Here is a 19,884-nt window from a genome sequence, read left to right as displayed (position 1 = left end):
CTCATGCCTACATTCAATGCTATCATAGGAACTTAAAAATAAAGTGCTGGTTCCTTTTAGTTTAGATTAGGCTTTCTCTCACTCTTACTTTCAGAGCATTCTTTGAGGCCTTTTCCTCTAGCAGTGATTTTTCGTATTGTTGTGTCAGAGTCTGACTGAGTCATATTCTATATTTTATGTGTCTTTCAGTGGTCACATCAGATTCTTTTCTTCTTTTTTTGATAGTATAGTTGTTTTGATCTGATATTATGCCTTCACAGAAATGCATTATATTCTAAGCTAATTATATTCTATATTCTAACTACATTCTAAAATGGTTACCTGTTGCTTTTCACGTTCTTTCAACTGTAAAGTACAGCCATGTTTCAAAGATATACATTTCATTTAAAATAATTAGCCTGAACAAGAAGTCACATTGGGAGTAATGAATATGTCTTTCAATAATTTGTGAATGTGTTAAGTGTTGTATTTAGTAATTGCTAACATACTTTTTCATTGAATAGCAGGATTTTAAAAACTGGGTTTCCTGTATTTCGGTTTGTGAGCTCTAAAATTAAATGTTAGTCACAGATTATAACAAAAATGAAGACATAATGCTTTAACAGAGCTAATAAAAAAACATTACTTTGACAGAGCTTTTGTGTCTACAGAACAGATCTTTCTTTACTCATGCCTTTTTGATGGATGTGGTAAGCTAGTTTTATTCATGATGAAGTACTAAGACCTGCAGTAATTTGTAAATGAAATCTTGTCTTTGTACAAAACTGAGTCAAATCATTTATAAATTCACAGCAGTGCTTTGAGATTTTTAGTATCTTGTGGAAAAAGTTAGAAATTTACATAAACTTTGATGGGAATTTCATAAAATGATTGAGCTGCTGTGGAAAAATTGTACTTACGGACTGAGCTGCTTTTTACTTGGATGATGCCACGTTACTCTGGCATTTGTGGATCTATAAGAAGACTGAAAATGACAAATTGTCATAGAGATGTTATGGAGATTAATTAATTATATTTGAGATTAGACACTGTTGTAATTAAGAACAAATCAAGAACAACAAAATGCATTTTGTCATTTAATATTCAAAAGGCCGAAACAGCGTTTTGAAGTCTCTCATAACAGCTGAGACCAAAATCTAAGAGTACAGGCAAAGTTCTTATAGACAGCAGTTCTCTCTTCCACTTTACCCATCAGTAATCTATTCTGAGAGGAAAAAACCCTCTGCAGGTATCTGGTCCATACTTCTTCTTTCCACAAAACACAAAATTCAGACAGTTTGCTTATAGATAAAAATAACAATCTACTGAGTTCCATTTTCCTGTGTCAAACAGAAAGTATTAATTCAAGCTTAAAGTTCATGATTTAGTTTTCCATCCACAGATATTATCAACCCAGCTGACAAATATATGTTGTAATAACTGGTGTGAATCAGGCCTGCTGTCATCTCCGCTGCTGAAGAAAGATTGTTAGCAGATCAATCTTGTGAAGTACTATATGATGGATAAGGTGATTGTAGATGCCATTTGGTGCTGCAATGTAGTGTCTTGATATATGGTGGCCATCTGTCTCCTTGTGTGTCCAACAGTTTTCCTTCACCTCAAATGTAATTTTCTCAGGAGTTAGAGCAGTTGACAGGGAGAAAGATCTGATTTGATCTGCTATGGTGGAGTGTGACTGGAAGTGGGAAACATTTTCTGTAAGGCAACTTTAAAAAATTAAGATGAAAATTGTGGAAGGTTTGGACGTGTAGATGCTGAAGATTAATTGAAAATATTTCGGTTACCTTTTCTGTATGAACTCAAGATGTCGCTACATACCAGTCTTAAATGCTAACTCCTCTCTCTTTTGTCGACTCGTAGTCAATGCGCTTTTGAGCTGTTAACAATGACAGTGAAGTGGGGCTAAGCTGTGGTGTAGATTTTAGTTTTATATCTTCATGAGAAAGTGATTGAGCTGAAAACTTGCCCGACTTACACCTGATATTTGACAATGGATTTCCACAAAAATGTTTTTTTGTCGTGGAGCTGCTACGCATTTTTTCTGCTGAACGTCGCGCATGGAGACATGAGTTATTCTTTCCCGGAGGAGATGAAACGAGGATCAGTTATTGGAAATATCGCCAAGGATCTCGGGCTGCAGACAGGAGCGCTGTCCACCAGAAGAGCCCGCATTGACACCGAAGAAAGTGATAAACGTTACTGTGACATAAACCTGAAGAGCGGCGAGCTGATTGTCGCGGAGAGGATTGACCGAGAGGAGCTTTGTGGCGAAAAGGCTTCGTGCATTTTAAAGCAAGAGCTCGTTTTGGAAAATCCTCTAGAGCTGCATCGGATCAGCCTTAATGTTCAAGATATAAATGATAACTCGCCACAGTTTAAGGATGACTTAATAACGTCAGAAATTCATGAATCGGCAGACAGAGGAGCTCGCTTTGTGATCGAGGAGGCGAGCGATGCGGATGTAGGACAAAATTCAGTTCAGCAGTATAGCCTTGAAAAGAACGAAAATTTCATTCTGGCTGCGAATGGAAACACAGTGGAGCTTGTTTTAGATAAAGAACTTGATCGAGAAAAACAGAAAGAAATTAATTTACTCCTTACAGCTTTAGATGGCGGATCTCCTCAGAGATCAGGTACAGTGGTCATACATGTAACTGTACTGGATGCTAATGATAACGCCCCAGTGTTTAGTCAGGCCGTTTATAAAGCCAGTCTGCCTGAAAACTCTCCTATTGGTACTGTAGTGATAACAGTGAGCGCAACTGATGCAGATGAGGGAGTGAATGGAGATGTGACCTATGATTTTGGACATGTTAAAAATGAAGTAATGCAAATATTTAACATTGATACTAAAAAAGGTGAAATTTGCTTAGGTGCTGCCATTGACCATGAAGTTTCAACATCTTATGAGATGCGTATTAAAGCAAAAGATGGTTTTGGACTTTCATCCTATGCTAAAGTTATCATTTCTATCACTGATGTGAATGACAACGCCCCTGTAGTTAGTCTGAAATCACTGACCAATCCCATACCAGAAGACACTCCAGCTGGTACAGAGGTGGGCATAATTAATGTACAGGACAGAGACTCTGAGAATAACCGACAGGTTCGCTGCTCCATTCAGCAAAATGTCCCTTTTAAGTTGGTTCCTTCAATTAAAAACTATTATTCTCTGGTGACCACAGGACAACTGGACCGTGAACTAGTATCTGATTACAACATTACAATCACTGCCACTGATGAAGGCTCTCCTCCTCTGTCCTCCTCTAAAACTATTCAGTTATCTGTAGCTGACATCAATGACAACCCACCTGTGTTTGAGGAACAGTCCTACAGCGCATATGTGAGTGAAAATAACAAACCTGGCTCCTCTTTATGTACTGTTTCTGCTAGAGATCCTGACTGGAGACAAAACGGTACAGTGATTTATTCTCTGTTACCTGGTGAGGTGAACGGTGCCTCGGTGTCCTCCTATCTATCTGTTAATGGAGACACAGGAGTGATCCACGCTGTGAGGTCATTTGATTATGAACAGTTCAGGAGTTTCAAAGTCCAAGTGATGGCCAGAGACAATGGTTCTCCTCCTCTCAGCAGCAACGTGACTGTCAGTGTGTTCATATCTGATGTGAATGACAACTCTCCTCAGATATTGTATCCAGCACCAGAGGGCAGCTCCTTCATGACTGAGTTGGTCCCCAAAGCTGCACATGGAGGGTCTCTGGTGTCCAAAGTGATAGCAGTGGACGCAGACTCTGGACAGAACGCCTGGCTTTCATATCATATAGTCAAAGCCACAGATCCTGGACTTTTCAGTATTGATCTACACAGTGGAGAAATCAGGACACAGCGAGACATTTCAGAATCTGACAGCATGAAACAGAACCTGATTGTTTCAGTGAAAGATAATGGACAGCCCTCTCTGTCTGCCACCTGTTCAATGTATTTACTTATTTCTGATAACTTGGCTGAAGTGCCAGAACTGAAAGACATTTCTTATGATGAGAAGAACTCCAAATTGACCTCTTATCTAATCATCGCGCTGGTTTCTGTATCCACCTTCTTTCTGACCTTCATCATCATCATCCTGGGTGTGAGATTTTGTCGTAGGAGAAAGCCCAGACTGTTGTTTGATGGAGCAGTTGCAGTTCCTGGGCCTTATTTCCCTCCTAATTATGCAGACTTTGACCCCACTGGCACCTTGCGTAGCACTTCCAATTATGATGCCTACATGACAACAGGATCCAGAACCAGTGACTTTAAATTTGTATCATCTTACAATGACAACACGCTGCCTGCTGACCAGACTCTGAAGAAAAGTCCAACAGAGTTTGCCATTATTTTTGGAGATATTGACGATTCTTCCAGAGGTATGAACCTATATTATTTGAAATTTATTAACAAATACTTTTCTTGCTCTTGTTTTCAGCGATTCACATTTTTCTTTTGCTCTTGTTTTACATCTCAGCCTTCATGCATTTTTGTGTTTGTCCTGGTCTTCTCTGTCCTTGGTGCTGAAACACAAGTCATTTATAGAAATGATTTCTCTTTGGCATATTTTTTTTTTCTTATTTGGATGATTTTTGCAGTGAATAATCTTGTTTCTTTGTGTCATATGTGATCACAATTAACCATATTTGAACATATTGATATTTATATTAATATTATTCTATTGCGTATTCAGTGGCTCAGCATTATTCATTTTTTTTTTCAAATTCTGTGTAACCCATCCACTTCTTTAGCTTACATATAAAGAAGTACAATATATATACAATGCTTTTTTATACAATATGTTATTTATGGCAATCTTAAAATTTCAATATTCTTCTTTTAAGCTTTTAATATTGAAATGTTTTAATTGTGGGTCTTCTGTACTTAAGGCCAATGCTGATATTACTTTGTAGGAGATGTAGTTTAATTAAAACTTCATGATTGCTGTTCAGACATCTTTTCCAATTAGTTTTTTAAAAAATATTTAACCATGGTCAGATTCATTGTATGAAAGACTTTCACTGCAATTGCAACAGTGGTTTTAAAAATATCCAACTTCTTTAATGGCAAAGGAATTATAAAAGTTGTGCTCTGAATTTTGTTTTGAGTCTGCTTTAATCTTAAGTAATAGTTTGTTGTTGCTGTTGTGGTTCATCTTGATGCATTGGATAGAAAAAGATATGTAAGGACTGGTTTAGGTGTTCATCCTTGGTCAGGTTATAGTCTGTTTTGTGTACATTTACATCCTTTCAGCACATAAGCCACTCTTGAGAGGCACTCAGGTTTTCTTTTTCATTTATTCGGAATAAATGATTTTAATTAAAGCTGTGCAGCTGAAACTTTTTAATATCACAAAGAAATATCCTTCACAGCAAAATCCCAGGATCTTTTGTTGTGCCACAGGGTTGGTATTTTTTCCTGAATTTGATAGCAATTTTTTGAGGTGGCTTACTGTTCTTCAAGAGAATGCACTTTGTTGATTATGGTTTCTTTCTGTTTGCAGCTGAATTTTTTTTTTTAATTTGAAATGTGTTTTTTTATCTCTGTCAATGAGCACATCTCATATTTTTTCCTGGTGAGTGCATAGCTCCTTTTGGTCCATCTCCTATAAGCCATTAAATAGAAAGATATTTCCTGGCAAAAATTATAAAAGGCCATATTCTTGTGTTTTTTAAATTCTGATGTGCAGTGACAATTAAAACCGAGATATAACCTTTAGTAAGCTTAACATGTAAAAGTCCATATTTGGTGAGGCAAACCTATACAAACATCACCTAAGCACAGGCTCAGTGAAGGAAACACAAAGTGGTTTTTTATTTGTTTTTCTAAAACTTATGTCAAGTTCAGTACTACTTATTTGTGGTAATCTGTTAACCAGTCTGATTTTAAAAGCTTACTTAAACATGCTGTTGTGAATGCATGTCTTACCCATGAGTTGCAAACACCTTTTTAGCTACTCTTTCATATCCATTATTTATGAAGTTTGGGTTTGTATGAAGTTTGCAGTTTAAGCAGGTTATCTGTGATTTCTCCTTAATCTAAATGTATCCATAAATCTCAGTGGTCTGTATTTGAACTTTATTTTAGTAGAAGTTGCTAATTTGAAATGTGCTTACTTAATGTGCTAACTTAGTGGTTATTCAGAAAATTTGAACTTGGTAGAAATCTCCATCTTAAAACCACAATAAAAGCACCAGAAAAGTAGGAGAGACTATTCATTTTTATTGCATGTTATGCACCTGGAGAGTTAGTTGGACAGGGTTTGGCAATGGAGCTTATAGAAATGTGATCCAATGCAAATATTTTTCTCCAAACACATGGATGTTGTCCTTATCTATATTGCAATCTTGCTAGAAACAAAAAAGTACCAGTAATTATTTTGACCCTCCTGAAAGACACAAATAAAACTCACATGTTGCTTTAAACAAAATTGAGTGTGGGTTTCTAAATGCTTGACATAATTTTAACATGTTAAAAGGCTTTCAAAAATTCTTAAAAACTTAAACATCTGCAGCAGGAGTTGGACAAAATATTATAGATCAAAACTTCTCATTACTTTTCAATTTCCTGTTCATATGTTAAGCTTGCATTTTTGGGTCTAACTCAGGACTGGTCAGGATTAAAGAAAGTCAAAGGGAGTGTCAAATACCTTTGTTGCAGCACGCAGAACCATGAAGCACCAAAGTTTCTCTTGGTGAATAAATGTTTTCAGCAAGTAAAACAAGAAAAACATGATGATTTGAGTGTGGGGACTGCAGCATGTCTGCTGTTGACATTTCTTGTATTGGTACAAGCATATGATTTTGTATAATTAGCTGCTTATCAACTTGATGTCTGCGCCATGGCGTGTCTGGACTTTAAGTCTTGTTTCTAAGAAATAAATCAATTGACTGTCAGTTAGATACCAATTAGATAAAGTGCTTAGTATTAATCATTTCTTTATGTGTTCAAAAGCGTGACAAAAGCCAGTGACAGTGAAATAGTGTATTGTAGAGCTAAACAATTTGAGATAAAATGTTCTTATAAAATTGTTAAAGAAGGAAATGAGGGGACAGAGAAACTGAAATATGCTAAATAAATTGATTTCATTACACATTGTAGAAAATCCTTCATTTCAATTGTTTTTTTAGAAAGGATTTTTCCACTTATTCACAACTATAGATAGCAATAACAACAAATAAAATTGAAATAATTAGAAGATGTAAATTCCCCATGCACCTAGATCTAATCAGAACTCAAGGTATCAATTTTACATGTTATCAACTCCCTGTGTTTAAAAACGGCTGATGATTAGAAAAGGTTTAGAACAAAATTATCCTTTAAAACTCAAAATAATTTGCTTAGTGCTCTGATGCCAAACTGCCTAAAACAAAACTCTCTGATAGCTTTCAGTGATTTATCTGTTAGGTTACAGAATAATTAAAATGTAAGCGTGTAATATAAAAGTATATCTGGAAAAAAAATACATTTCAAAACACCCATACTTTTAAATTGAACCCAGTTGACGTTAAATTATTGCTGAAAAAAAATTACTAAAATCCACGATAAGCCTGCGTTCCGTTTCCAAATTACGACGAAATACTATTTGTATACCTTTTATGTCGTTCAGCTGAACTCAAGATGTCGCTGTGCACCAGCCTTAAATATATGTCTGTTCTTTTGTTGATTTATTTCATTCGCCGTTGAGCTGTTGCAGATAAAGACAGTGCGGATCATTTGCGGATCGCTTTTGTTCCATATCTTGTCGCTACTAACCTACGTTGACTGATGTAATACCATTGCTTATATTACACCAATTTCTTTAAAAAAATGGATTTGAACATATTTGTCCTTCTGTCGTGGAGCTGCTCGTTTTTTCTGCTGCAAACTGCGCATGGAGACATGAGCTATTCTTTCCCGGAGGAGATGAAACGAGGATCAGTTATTGGAAATATCGCCAAAGATCTCGGGCTGCAGACAGGAGCGCTGTCCACCAGAAGAGCCCGCATTGACACCGAGGAAAGTGATAAACGTTACTGTGACATAAACCTGAAGAGCGGTGAGCTGATTGTGGCGGAGAGGATTGACCGAGAGGAGCTTTGTGGCGAAAAGGCTTCGTGCATCTTAAAACAAGAGCTCGTTTTGGAGAATCCTCTAGAGCTGCATCGGATCAGCCTTAATGTTCAAGATGTTAATGATAACTCTCCGCAGTTTGATGAGGAATTAACCAACCTAGAAATTCATGAGCTAGCAGTAAGAGGAACTCGCTTTGTGATAGAGGAGGCGCACGATGCGGATGTAGGACAAAATTCAGTTCAGCAGTATAGCCTTGAAAAGAACGAAAATTTCATTCTGGCTGCTAATGGAAACACAGTGGAGCTTGTTTTAGATAAGGAGCTTGATCGAGAAAAACAGAAAGAAATTAATTTACTCCTTACAGCTTTAGATGGCGGATCTCCTCAGAGATCAGGTACAGTGGTCATACATGTAACTGTACTGGATGCTAATGATAACGCCCCAGTGTTTAGCCAGGCCGTTTATAAAGCCAGTCTGCCTGAAAACTCTCCTATTGGTACTTTAGTGATAACAGTGAGCGCAACTGATGCAGATGAGGGAGTGAATGGAGATGTGACCTATGATTTTGCACACATTAATGAGGATGTTAAAAAGAAATTCACAATTGATCGCAAAGTAGGGGAAATATGTGTAATAGATACTGTAGACTATGAAGTTACAACATCATATGAAATACGTGTAAAAGCAAAGGATGGTCTGGGGAAGTCATCATATGCTAAGGTCATTATTTCTATCACTGATGTGAATGACAACGCCCCTGTATTCAGTCTGAAATCACTGACCAATCCCATACCAGAAGACACTCCAGCTGGTACAGAGGTGGGCATCATTAATGTACAGGACAGAGACTCTGAGAATAACCGACAGGTTCGCTGCTCCATCCAGCAAAATGTCCCTTTTAAGTTGGTTCCTTCTATTAAAAACTATTATTCTCTGGTGACCACAGGACAACTGGACCGTGAACTAGTATCTGATTACAATATTACAATCACTGCCACTGATGAAGGCTCTCCTCCTCTGTCCTCCTCTAAAACTATTCAGTTATCTGTAGCTGACATCAATGACAACCCACCTGTGTTTGAGGAACAGTCCTACAGCACATATGTGAGTGAAAATAACAAACCTGGCTCCTCTTTATGTACTGTTTCTGCTAGAGATCCTGACTGGAGACAAAACGGTACAGTGATTTATTCTCTGTTACCTGGTGAGGTGAACGGTGCCTCGGTGTCCTCCTATCTATCTGTTAATGGAGACACAGGAGTGATCCACGCTGTGAGGTCATTTGATTATGAACAGTTCAGGAGTTTTAAAGTCCAAGTGATGGCCAGAGACAATGGTTCTCCTCCACTCAGCAGCAATGTGACTGTCAGTGTGTTCATATCAGATGTGAATGACAACTCTCCTCAGATATTGTACCCAGCACCAGAGGGCAGCTCCTTCATGACTGAGTTGGTCCCTAAAGCTGCACATGGAGGGTCTCTGGTGTCTAAAGTGATAGCAGTGGACGCAGACTCTGGACAAAACGCCTGGCTTTCATATCATATAGTCAAAGCCACAGATTCTGGACTTTTCAGTATTGATTTGCACAGTGGAGAGATCAGGACACAGCGAGACATTTCAGAATCTGACAGCATGAAACAGAACCTGATTGTTGCAGTGAAAGATAATGGACAGCCCTCTCTGTCTGCCACCTGTTCAATGTTTTTACTTATTTCTGATAACTTGGCTGAAGTGCCAGAACTGAAAGACATTTCTTACGATGAGAAGAACTCCAAGATGACTTCTTATCTGATCATTGCACTGGTTTCTGTGTCCACCTTCTTTCTGACCTTCATCATCATCATCCTGGGTGTGAGGTTTTGTCGTAGGAGAAAGCCCAGACTGTTGTTTGATGGAGCAGTAGCCATCCCAGGAGCTTATCTACCTCCTAATTATGGAGATGTTGACGGTACAGGAACTTTACGCAGCACATATAATTATGATGCCTACCTGACAACAGGATCCAGAACCAGTGACTTTAAGTTTGTATCATCTTACAATGACAACACACTGCCTGCTGACCAGACTCTGAAGAAAAGTTTGAGTGATTTTACTGAGGCTTTTGGAGAACTGGAAGGATTCTCAGAGGTATGACAACACTCTTCAGACAGTTTTGCATTTACCCCCTCCTCCATACTCTCATAATTATTTAAATATTTGTTTATTTGTTTAGCAAATTTAAATAGTTCTTAACATAATTTTCTTCAACCAAAACTGTCCTAGATTAAATTTGTCCTTTGGTCTGCTCCACTGTGTTTTGTTTCTGTTTGTTCATAATTGGGTTAGTTGTGTCCTTTATAAAATGCACTCAGTCTGTGCAAAGTTGTTTTTTCAGTTTGACTTGATGTGCAAACAAATTTTTTAAGGTATTCTCCTCTAACGCTGCAGATAAGCATCACATCCCCCATGGTCTGCAATGATATGCTGATATGCAAAATTGATTAATTGATATGCATTTATTAATTTGTTTTTATCTCATTCCTTATGTTTTTTTGGTTATTGAATTATAATTTGCACCTAAATTTCTAAAAAAATATGACATTTTTATTTTCAGTTTTATTGTTAATGATTTTTCCTTTTTTCACTTTTTATTTCAATTTATCTGTCATTTTAAATGATCAACATCAGTTTGTTTTATGCTGTACTTTTTACCTTTGTCATTACTTTAGTGAGCTGTTCTTTGTTGACATTTTTCTAAATTCAAAAGTCATCCATTACCATCTATCATATATTTTTTCATCTTAATATGTTGTTGAGGGCCATGTCAACTATAAAATATAACTTTAAATACTGTTCTCTTAAATATTGTCTTATAAAATGTTGTGCCTCTTTAGACTTTTAATAATAATAATGCATTCGATTTAAAACGCACCTTTCAGATCACACAATTTTACCTTCTAAAAAAGCAAAGTAGTATAAGAAAATCTTTAGAGAAAACAAAAAGGAAATTAATGTGAAATTTCTTGTTTGAACAGATGAATTTTCAACTGGAATTTAAAATGAGAGTGCCAATGTTTTCAGAGATGAGGGGGAAATCATTTTGAGGCCTTGTTTACCACCATGTCAGATGAGAAGGAGTCATATTGAGGCTTACAGAGGAGGCTGAACTAAAAGACCGAGAAGGAGAGTTCATGTGGAGGAGGTGCAGATAAATACATTATGAAGGAGTGAGGTGATGGATGACCTTAAAATTTAAAACAGGACTACAAATTCAGGGCAGAATCTGATTTTGATTCTGTGAAGTTGCTAAAGATAGGTGAAATGGTGGATGGATTTCTGGATATCACAAAGATAGCAGCATTTGGAAACAAATGCAGTTTCCAAGTGGAAGTATGAGGGAAAGTGAAGATAAGATAACTGCAGTTTTCCAGACGAGATGCGATTAAACTGTTGACCAGTCTTATTTTCACCTACAATAGTTTAATGTGAACTTTCTGACAGAAAAAAAATTGTATTGAAAATAATGATGGTTAAGAAAGAGACTTAGTGCATGCATTAAAAAATCAATTCTGCATTAAATTGGAATTTTTAATACCACAGCTGCTTCAAAAGTACAAGGTTGAGAAAATATGTTGTTGTTTTTATCAAGCCATCTATTGTACAAAAGAGTAAAGATGAACTATACATTTTCTATATTCTTGGACACACTGAACATGTTTGAAGTTTTGGGAGATTTTTCTTAAACATGACCCCAGGGTGGCGCTATAAAACAGGAATAGGATATTTAGAGTCTCGTCTACCGTTTTGCGTGTCTTCAACATACTGCTCCTGTCTTGTAGAGGAGGAATATCGCAGATTTGTGAGGTTGCTGGTGTTTTCTGCTTGTACTGAATAATATTTACTTCATTATTCATTGTTTCTTCATACTGACTGAAGTTACTCAACGATGAATTCTATATTCGCCAATGTTCTGTCGTGGGGATATTTTTTATTCGTTCTTTGGATCAACGTCGCGCATGGAGACATGAGCTATTCTTTCCCGGAGGAGATGAAACGAGGATCAGTTATTGGAAATATAGCCAAGGATCTCGGGCTGCAGACAGGAGCGCTGTCCACCAGAAGAGCCCGCATTGACACCGAGGAGAGTGATAAACGTTACTGTGACATAAACCTGAAGAGCGGCGAGCTGATTGTGGCGGAGAGGATTGACCGAGAGGAGCTTTGTGGCGAAAAGGCTTCGTGCATCTTAAAACAAGAGCTCGTTTTGGAGAATCCTCTAGAGCTGCATCGGATCAGCCTTAATGTTCAAGATGTTAATGATAACTCTCCGCAGTTCAACGAAAAATTGATCAGTCTTGAAATTAGAGAATCGGCAGACAGAGGAGCTCGCTTTGTGATCGAGGAGGCGAGCGATGCGGATGTAGGACAAAATTCAGTTCAGCAGTATAGCCTAGAAAAGAACGAAAATTTCATTCTGGCTGCTAATGGAAACACAGTGGAGCTTATTTTGGATAAGGAGCTTGATCGAGAAAAACAGAAAGAAATTAATATTCTCCTTTCAGCTTTAGATGGCGGATCTCCTCAGAGATCAGGTACAGTGATCATACATGTAACTGTACTGGATGCTAATGATAACGCCCCAGTGTTTAGCCAGGCCGTTTATAAAGCCAGTATGCCTGAAAACTCTCCTATTGGTACTGTAGTTATAACAGTGAGCGCAACTGATGCAGATGAGGGAGTGAATGGAGACGTGACCTATGATTTTGGGAATGTTAATGAAGATGTGAGAAAGAAATTCATGATTGACCGCAAAGTAGGGGAAATACGTGTAATGGATACTGTAGACTATGAAGTTACTGCATCATATGAAATACGTATTAAAGCAAAAGACGGTCTGGGGTTGTCATCCTATGCTAAGGTTATCATTTCTGTCACTGATGTGAATGACAACGCCCCTGTAGTTAATCTGAAATCACTGACCAATCCCATACCAGAAGACACTCCAGCTGGTACAGAGGTGGGCATCATTAATGTACAGGACAGAGACTCTGAGAATAACCGACAGGTTCGCTGCTCCATCCAGGAAAATGTCCCTTTTAAGTTGGTTCCTTCTATTAAAAACTATTATTCTCTGGTGACCAAAGGACAACTGGACCGTGAACTAGTATCTGATTACAACATTACAATCTTTGCCACTGATGAAGGCTCTCCTCCTCTGTCCTCCTCTAAAACTATTCATTTATCTGTAGCTGATATCAATGACAACCCACCTGTGTTTGAGGAACAGTCCTACAGCGCATATGTGAGTGAAAATAACAAACCTGGCTCCTCTTTATGTACTGTTTCTGCTCGAGATCCTGACTGGAGACAAAACGGTACAGTGATTTATTCTCTGTTACCTGGTGAGGTGAACGGTGCCTCGGTGTCCTCCTATCTATCTGTTAATGGAGACACAGGAGTGATCCACGCTGTGAGGTCATTTGATTATGAACAGTTCAGGAGTTTTAAAGTCCAAGTGATGGCCAGAGACAATGGTTCTCCTCCTCTCAGCAGCAACGTGACTGTCAGTGTGTTCATATCAGATGTGAATGACAACTCTCCTCAGATATTGTATCCAGCACCAGAGGGCAGCTCCTTCATGACTGAGTTGGTCCCCAAAGCTGCACATGGAGGGTCTCTGGTGTCCAAAGTGATAGCAGTGGACGCAGACTCTGGACAGAACGCCTGGCTGTCCTATCATATAGTCAAAGCCACAGATCCTGGACTTTTCAGTATTGATCTACACAGTGGAGAAATCAGGACACAGCGAGACATTTCAGAATCTGACAGCATGAAACAGAACCTGATTGTTGCAGTGAAAGATAATGGACAGCCCTCTCTGTCTGCCACCTGTTCAATGTTTTTACTTATTTCTGATAACTTGGCTGAAGTGCCAGAACTGAAAGACATTTCTTTTGATGAGAAGAACTCCAAGTTGACCTCTTATCTGATCATTGCGCTGGTTTCTGTGTCCACCTTCTTTCTGACCTTCATCATCATCATCTTGGGTGTGAGGTTTTGTCGTAGGAGAAAGCCCAGACTGTTGTTTGATGGAGCAGTAGCCATCCCAGGAGCTTATCTACCTCCTAATTACTCAGATGTTGACGGTACAGGAACTTTACGCAGCACCTATAATTATGATGCCTACCTGACAACAGGATCCAGAACCAGTGACTTTAAGTTTGTATCATCTTATAATGACAACACGCTGCCTGCTGACCAGACTCTGAAGAAAAGTTTGAGTGATTTTACTGAGCCTTTTGGAGAACTGGAAGGATACTCAGAGGTATGATGACACTTTTCAGCCTTTTATGCATTTGTCCCCCATACCTTCGTATTTATTAATTTACTTGTTTTATTTGTTTTTGCATATTGAACTTGTTTTTAGTGTAACTTGTACCAAGACATTCCTAGGTTCAGTACTTGGCCATGGCTGCTCTGATCTGGCTTGTTTTCTGTGGTCAAAGTTTCCTCATATAACGTCAATTTGTGTCTTCTATAAAATGCACTCAACATGTGCAAAGTTGTTTTTCTAGTTTGTCTTTATGTTTCCTTGTGATATGCAAGCAAGTCTTCCTGGTTGTATTCCTCTACTGCAACAACTGCTGTAGATATTTATCAGGTCCTTCATACCCAGCAAGGATAAGCTGATGTCAACTCATTGTGGTGTGAAAGTACATAGCAGAGGAATTACAGTTACTATGTGTAACTATTTCACTGTAAAGGCATAGTCCAGGTTGTCATTAACTCTCAGGAGAATTAAATAGTGTTCAGAAGTGTAATAAACTGGATGATAAATTCACACAGCATGCTGGGGTATATTACACCTGTTTATAAAGATAATAAAGTGTCAATCACATTACTGGTAATGATGTAAGAATGCAGTGCTTTTGGTTAGTATTTACATGTTGACTTTTTAAACTAAATTACAGAATTATTGTTATTAGTGATGGAACTTATGACCCTTTTAAGGGAACCAAGTCGTCAAGATCTGTTCACTTAAGATTTATTCAAAAGAGCCGCCAAAATGATACATAAAAAAAACCAATCCATTTTATGCCTAATGTAATTTTATATTAGGTTTTTGATGATGAAGTTCACCTAAAAGTTGAGTCATCTGTTTTTGAGTAAAAAATACATTGTCTTCTTCCAAAATAAAAGAATAAAAATCTGTGTATATTTTCATAAAATACAAAATTTCAAATACCCATAACATTCTGTGGCACAATTGTTATGTGCATTAATAACACCATAGTGGCATTTATAATATTGGAACAAAATACCAAAAAAAAAAAATGTTACAGAGAAACAATGTTGACTTGAGTTGCTTTGGCAGGAACAAAAATCTTCTTCTGTACCATTAAATTTAACAGTTAAGGCAATGCATTAATGGTAAACAACACTCAGCATTGAACATTCATCAAGGAGCAACAAGCAAGAAGAGACTTAGGTTTGTGAGAACACTCTGATCTCCTTCATCCTCTTTTCCACTGCATGAAGCCTGCAGCATCGTCACAACCAGGACATGTGATGAAAACAGTGAGCATTTAGAATGCGCTCTGTGTGCTCATCTTTTGTTGCATTTGATTTGTTTGGCAATTAAATAAGCATAATTTTAAATTAAACAGAAAAATTATAGCTACTGCAGTGTGTGCAGAGCATTGTAAGAAAGCGGAATTGCGAAAAACAAAGGATGGCTCTCACTAACAGACACTCCAGTGTTATGGCAACAAGTCCGTCAGAAGAATCAGGTTTTCTGTAAACGTCACATCATTAATTATTATTCTCTTGAAATATTCACTTGGTTTTATGGTGTAGAGTAGAAATATATGTTTCTCAAAGGGAATGAGTTGAACGTTTCAGACTACTTGTTTATTACACTTTGTGATGTTGTTGAAGAATTCAAGTGTTTTCAAAGACATTGCTGGATTTTTTGTTTCGTAAGCTGTAGTGGTTTTCCCTCCTTCTTTCTTGACTTTTTTCTGTGGTTTTATTGTCAAATCTTGGATTCTCTCAGCAAAGAACATGTCCTGATATGATTCATCAAGGTTTTGTGCTAACTTAATATTCATATCTTAATTTATTTTGTTCCAATAGTTTACTGTTAACTGTGTCACCAGGGTTTATTTATTTTGCATTTTTATTGATAAAAATCATTTTAATAAGAAATCAGTTTATATTTGGAATGCATCAAATCCATTTAATGTACTTCATGTAGGATATTGTGTACAAATTATGATTTTTATAGGAACAAAACTACATTATAAACAGTTTTGTTAAAAGTTTTTGAGTTGAATTTTGAGGTGTTTCGGTAGTTCGGAAAGTTAGTGCATATTCAAGTCTTCAACTTACTTTTTGTGGTAGAAATAAACACGCTTTATGTTGAATATATATGTCCCTGCTTTTTGTCTGGATATTTATTTTAAAATATTTTGTTGACTTTGGAGCTTAATGCATGACTGCAATTAAATCCTACACAATTATCTCAGTTGTAATTAAGACCAGCAAGGAAAATATTGCATGGTTGCAATAACAGTTGAAATGTTTCAGGAATATAAACCACCTGTTTTCTTTGCCTGCTGCATTTCTTTCAGCTTGGGGTTGATGTATGTAGGTGAACAGAAAAATCAACATGTCTCTGAAAAACAAGCGGTTAAGACTTAAATTGTAAGTTTAATGTTCTTTGGAAGTAAATCAAATCTAATGAATGGACAAACATTAGAAATAACTATTTTTGTAGCTATGGAAGTCGAACATGAAACATCTGACAAAAATAAATGAATAAACATTGAAAATGATGAAGATATTCACCGTTGAGAAAGAAGGACTTTGTGGATGCATAAAAAAGTCAAGTGTACATTGAATAGAGTTCTTCACACTGGATGATTCAAAAGTAGAATGTTATGAGATTATTTTAAGCCATAGATCGTTCATTATTGTTAAAAATTGACTTTATATTTTGTATATTCTTGGACACACTGAGCATGTTTGAAGTTTTGAAGATTTTTTCTTAAACTTGAACCCACGGTGGCGCTATAAAACAAGATAAGGATATTTCAGTCCTCACTCGTTTTGCGCGTCTTCGTCATACTCCTCTAGTCTAGTCGATGAGGAAAATCACAGATTTGTAAGGTTGTTGGTTTTAGGATTAAGCTGTTTATTTTGTCGTCCACTGCATTTTTATACTTACTGAAATTAATCATTAATGATGAATTCTGTGTTCGCCATTGCTCTGTCGTGGGGATATTTTTTATTAATTTTTTGGATCAGTGTCGCGCATGGAGACATGAGCTATTCTTTCCCGGAGGAGATGAAACGAGGATCAGTTATTGGAAATATCGCCAAGGATCTCGGGCTGCAGACAGGAGCGCTGTCCACCAGAAGAGCCCGCATTGACACCGAGGAGAGTGATAAACGTTACTGTGACATAAACCTGAAGAGCGGCGAGCTGATTGTGGCGGAGAGGATTGACCGAGAGGAGCTTTGTGGCGAAAAGGCTTCGTGCATCTTAAAGCAAGAGCTCGTTTTGGAGAATCCTCTAGAGCTGCATCGGATCAGCCTTAATGTTCAAGATGTTAATGATAACTCTCCGCAGTTCAACGAAAAACTGATCAGTCTAGAAATTCAAGAATCGGCAGACAGAGGAGCTCGCTTTGTGATAGAGGAGGCGAGCGATGCGGATGTAGGACAAAATTCAGTTCAGCAGTATAGCCTTGAAAAGAACGAAAATTTCATTCTGGCTGCTAATGGAAACACAGTGGAGCTTGTTTTAAATAAAGAACTTGATCGAGAAAAACAAAAGGAAATTAATTTACTCCTTACAGCTTTAGATGGCGGATCTCCTCAGAGATCAGGTACAGTGGTCATACATGTAACTGTACTGGATGCTAATGATAACGCCCCAGTGTTTAGCCAGGCCGTTTATAAAGCCAGTCTGCCTGAAAACTCTCCTATTGGTACTGTAGTTATAACAGTGAGCGCAACTGATGCAGATGAGGGAGTGAATGGAGACGTGACCTATGATTTTGGGAATGTTAATGAAGATGTGAGAAAGAAATTCATGATTGACCGCAAAGTAGGGGAAATATGTTTAATTGATGCTGTGGACTATGAAGTTACTGCATCATATGAAATACGTATTAAAGCAAAAGACGGTCTGGGGTTGTCATCCTATGCTAAGGTTATCATATCTGTCACTGATGTGAATGACAACGCCCCTGCAGTTAGTCTGAAATCACTGACCAATCCCATACCAGAAGACACTCCAGCTGGTACAGAGGTGGGCATCATTAATGTACAGGACAGAGACTCTGAGAATAACCGACAGGTTCGCTGCTCCATCCAGGAAAATGTCCCTTTTAAGTTGGTTCCTTCTATTAAAAACTATTATTCTCTGGTGACCACAGGACAACTGGACCGTGAACTAGTATCTGATTACAACATTACAATCTTTGCCACTGATGAAGGCTCTCCTCCTCTGTCCTCCTCTAAAACTATTCATTTATCTGTAGCTGATATCAATGACAACCCACCTGTGTTTGAGGAACAGTCCTACAGCGCATATGTGAGTGAAAATAACAAACCTGGCTCCTCTTTATGTACTGTTTCTGCTCGAGATCCTGACTGGAGACAAAACGGTACAGTGATTTATTCTCTGTTACCTGGTGAGGTGAACGGTGCCTCAGTGTCCTCCTATCTATCTGTTAATGGAGACACAGGAGTGATCCACGCTGTGAGGTCATTTGATTATGAACAGTTCAGGAGTTTTAAAGTCCAAGTGATGGCCAGAGACAATGGTTCTCCTCCTCTCAGCAGCAACGTGACTGTCAGTGTGTTCATATCAGATATGAATGACAACTCTCCTCAGATATTGTATCCAGCACCAGAGGGCAGCTCCTTCATGACTGAGTTGGTCCCCAAAGCTGCACATGGAGGGTCTCTGGTGTCCAAAGTGATAGCAGTGGATGCAGACTCTGGACAGAACGCCTGGCTGTCCTATCATATAGTCAAAGCCACAGATCCTGGACTTTTCATTATTGATCTACACAGTGGAGAAATCAGGACACAGCGGGACATTTCAGAATCTGACAGCATGAAACAGAACCTGATTGTTGCAGTGAAAGATAATGGACAGCCCTCTATGTCTGCCACCTGTTCAATGTTTTTACTTATTTCTGATAACTTGGCTGAAGTGCCAGAACTGAAAGACATTTCTTTTGATGAGAAGAACTCCAAATTGACCTCTTATCTGATCATTGCCCTGGTTTCTGTTTCCACCTTCTTTCTGACCTTCATCATCATCATCCTGGGTGTGAAGTTTTGTCGTAGGAGAAAGCCCAGACTGATGTTTGATGGAGCAGTAGCCATCCCAGGAGCTTATCTTCCTCCTAATTACTCAGATGTTGACGGTACAGGAACTTTACGCAGCACCTACAATTATGATGCCTACCTGACAACAGGATCCAGAACCAGTGACTTTAAGTTTGTTTCATCTTACAATGACAACACGCTGCCTGCTGACCAGAGTCTGAAGAAAAGTTTGAGTGATTTTGTTGATGCATTTGGTGACATCAATGATTCCCCTGAGGTATGACCATTTCTCTTAAATATATTGTAAAACCTGGCTCTGCACAATATGTTTTACATGTGTTCTTGCATTTTCCTATTTAAAATAATGTCTACATTCATTTCACAATATTTATGCCTTCAATAGAATTCAATGTGCAATGCCATTTACTGTTAAGCCCACCCCCTCACTTATTTTCTTGTTTTATTTATTTTTCTGTTGTTTGTGCTTTTCTTTTCATGTTTGTTATACTGCAT

General features: G+C 37.9%; 4 protein-coding genes across 5 annotated transcripts in view; all 4 read left to right on the top strand.

Moving 5' to 3' along the window:
• Nucleotides 1–1,484: 1,484 nt before the first annotated feature.
• The window catches only part of LOC116714991 (protocadherin gamma-A12-like), a 188,203-nt gene continuing 169,803 nt past the window's right edge, over nucleotides 1,485–19,884 (top strand). Inside the window, exon 1 of one of the 2 annotated variants that reach the window (XM_032555808.1) lies at nucleotides 1,485–4,367. In XM_032555808.1, coding sequence (XP_032411699.1) covers nucleotides 1,991–4,367 — 2,377 coding nt within the window. In that variant the 5' untranslated portion in view covers nucleotides 1,485–1,990. The remainder of the gene's footprint in view (nucleotides 4,368–19,884) is intronic. The other variant, XM_032555807.1, reaches the window with a different exon arrangement.
• On the top strand, nucleotides 4,642–10,176 carry LOC116714998 (protocadherin gamma-A10-like). The gene has a single exon (XM_032555814.1). It carries the CDS (start codon nucleotides 7,798–7,800, stop codon nucleotides 10,174–10,176), a length of 2,379 nt encoding a protein of 792 aa, XP_032411705.1. The 5' UTR covers nucleotides 4,642–7,797.
• LOC116714996 (protocadherin gamma-A10-like) lies at nucleotides 10,813–14,353 on the top strand. Its single transcript, XM_032555813.1, has one exon. The coding sequence runs from the start codon at nucleotides 11,969–11,971 to the stop codon at nucleotides 14,351–14,353; it is 2,385 nt and encodes a 794-aa protein (XP_032411704.1). The 5' UTR covers nucleotides 10,813–11,968.
• On the top strand, nucleotides 14,357–19,654 carry LOC116714995 (protocadherin gamma-A10-like). The gene has a single exon (XM_032555812.1). It carries the CDS (start codon nucleotides 17,267–17,269, stop codon nucleotides 19,652–19,654), a length of 2,388 nt encoding a protein of 795 aa, XP_032411703.1. The 5' UTR covers nucleotides 14,357–17,266.

The sequence above is a fragment of the Xiphophorus hellerii genome, chromosome 23 (genome assembly GCF_003331165.1).
Source record: "Xiphophorus hellerii strain 12219 chromosome 23, Xiphophorus_hellerii-4.1, whole genome shotgun sequence".
Taxonomy (NCBI): Eukaryota; Metazoa; Chordata; class Actinopteri; order Cyprinodontiformes; family Poeciliidae; genus Xiphophorus; species Xiphophorus hellerii.
Note: the sequence above shows the minus strand (reverse complement) of the source record. Positions and strands in the feature narration are given on the sequence as shown.

Coding starts and splice junctions, on each gene's coding strand:
- LOC116714998 (XM_032555814.1), top strand. CDS start 7,798: ATGGATTTGAACATATTTGTCCTTCTGTCGTGGAGCTGCTCGTTTTTT.
- LOC116714996 (XM_032555813.1), top strand. CDS start 11,969: ATGAATTCTATATTCGCCAATGTTCTGTCGTGGGGATATTTTTTATTC.
- LOC116714995 (XM_032555812.1), top strand. CDS start 17,267: ATGATGAATTCTGTGTTCGCCATTGCTCTGTCGTGGGGATATTTTTTA.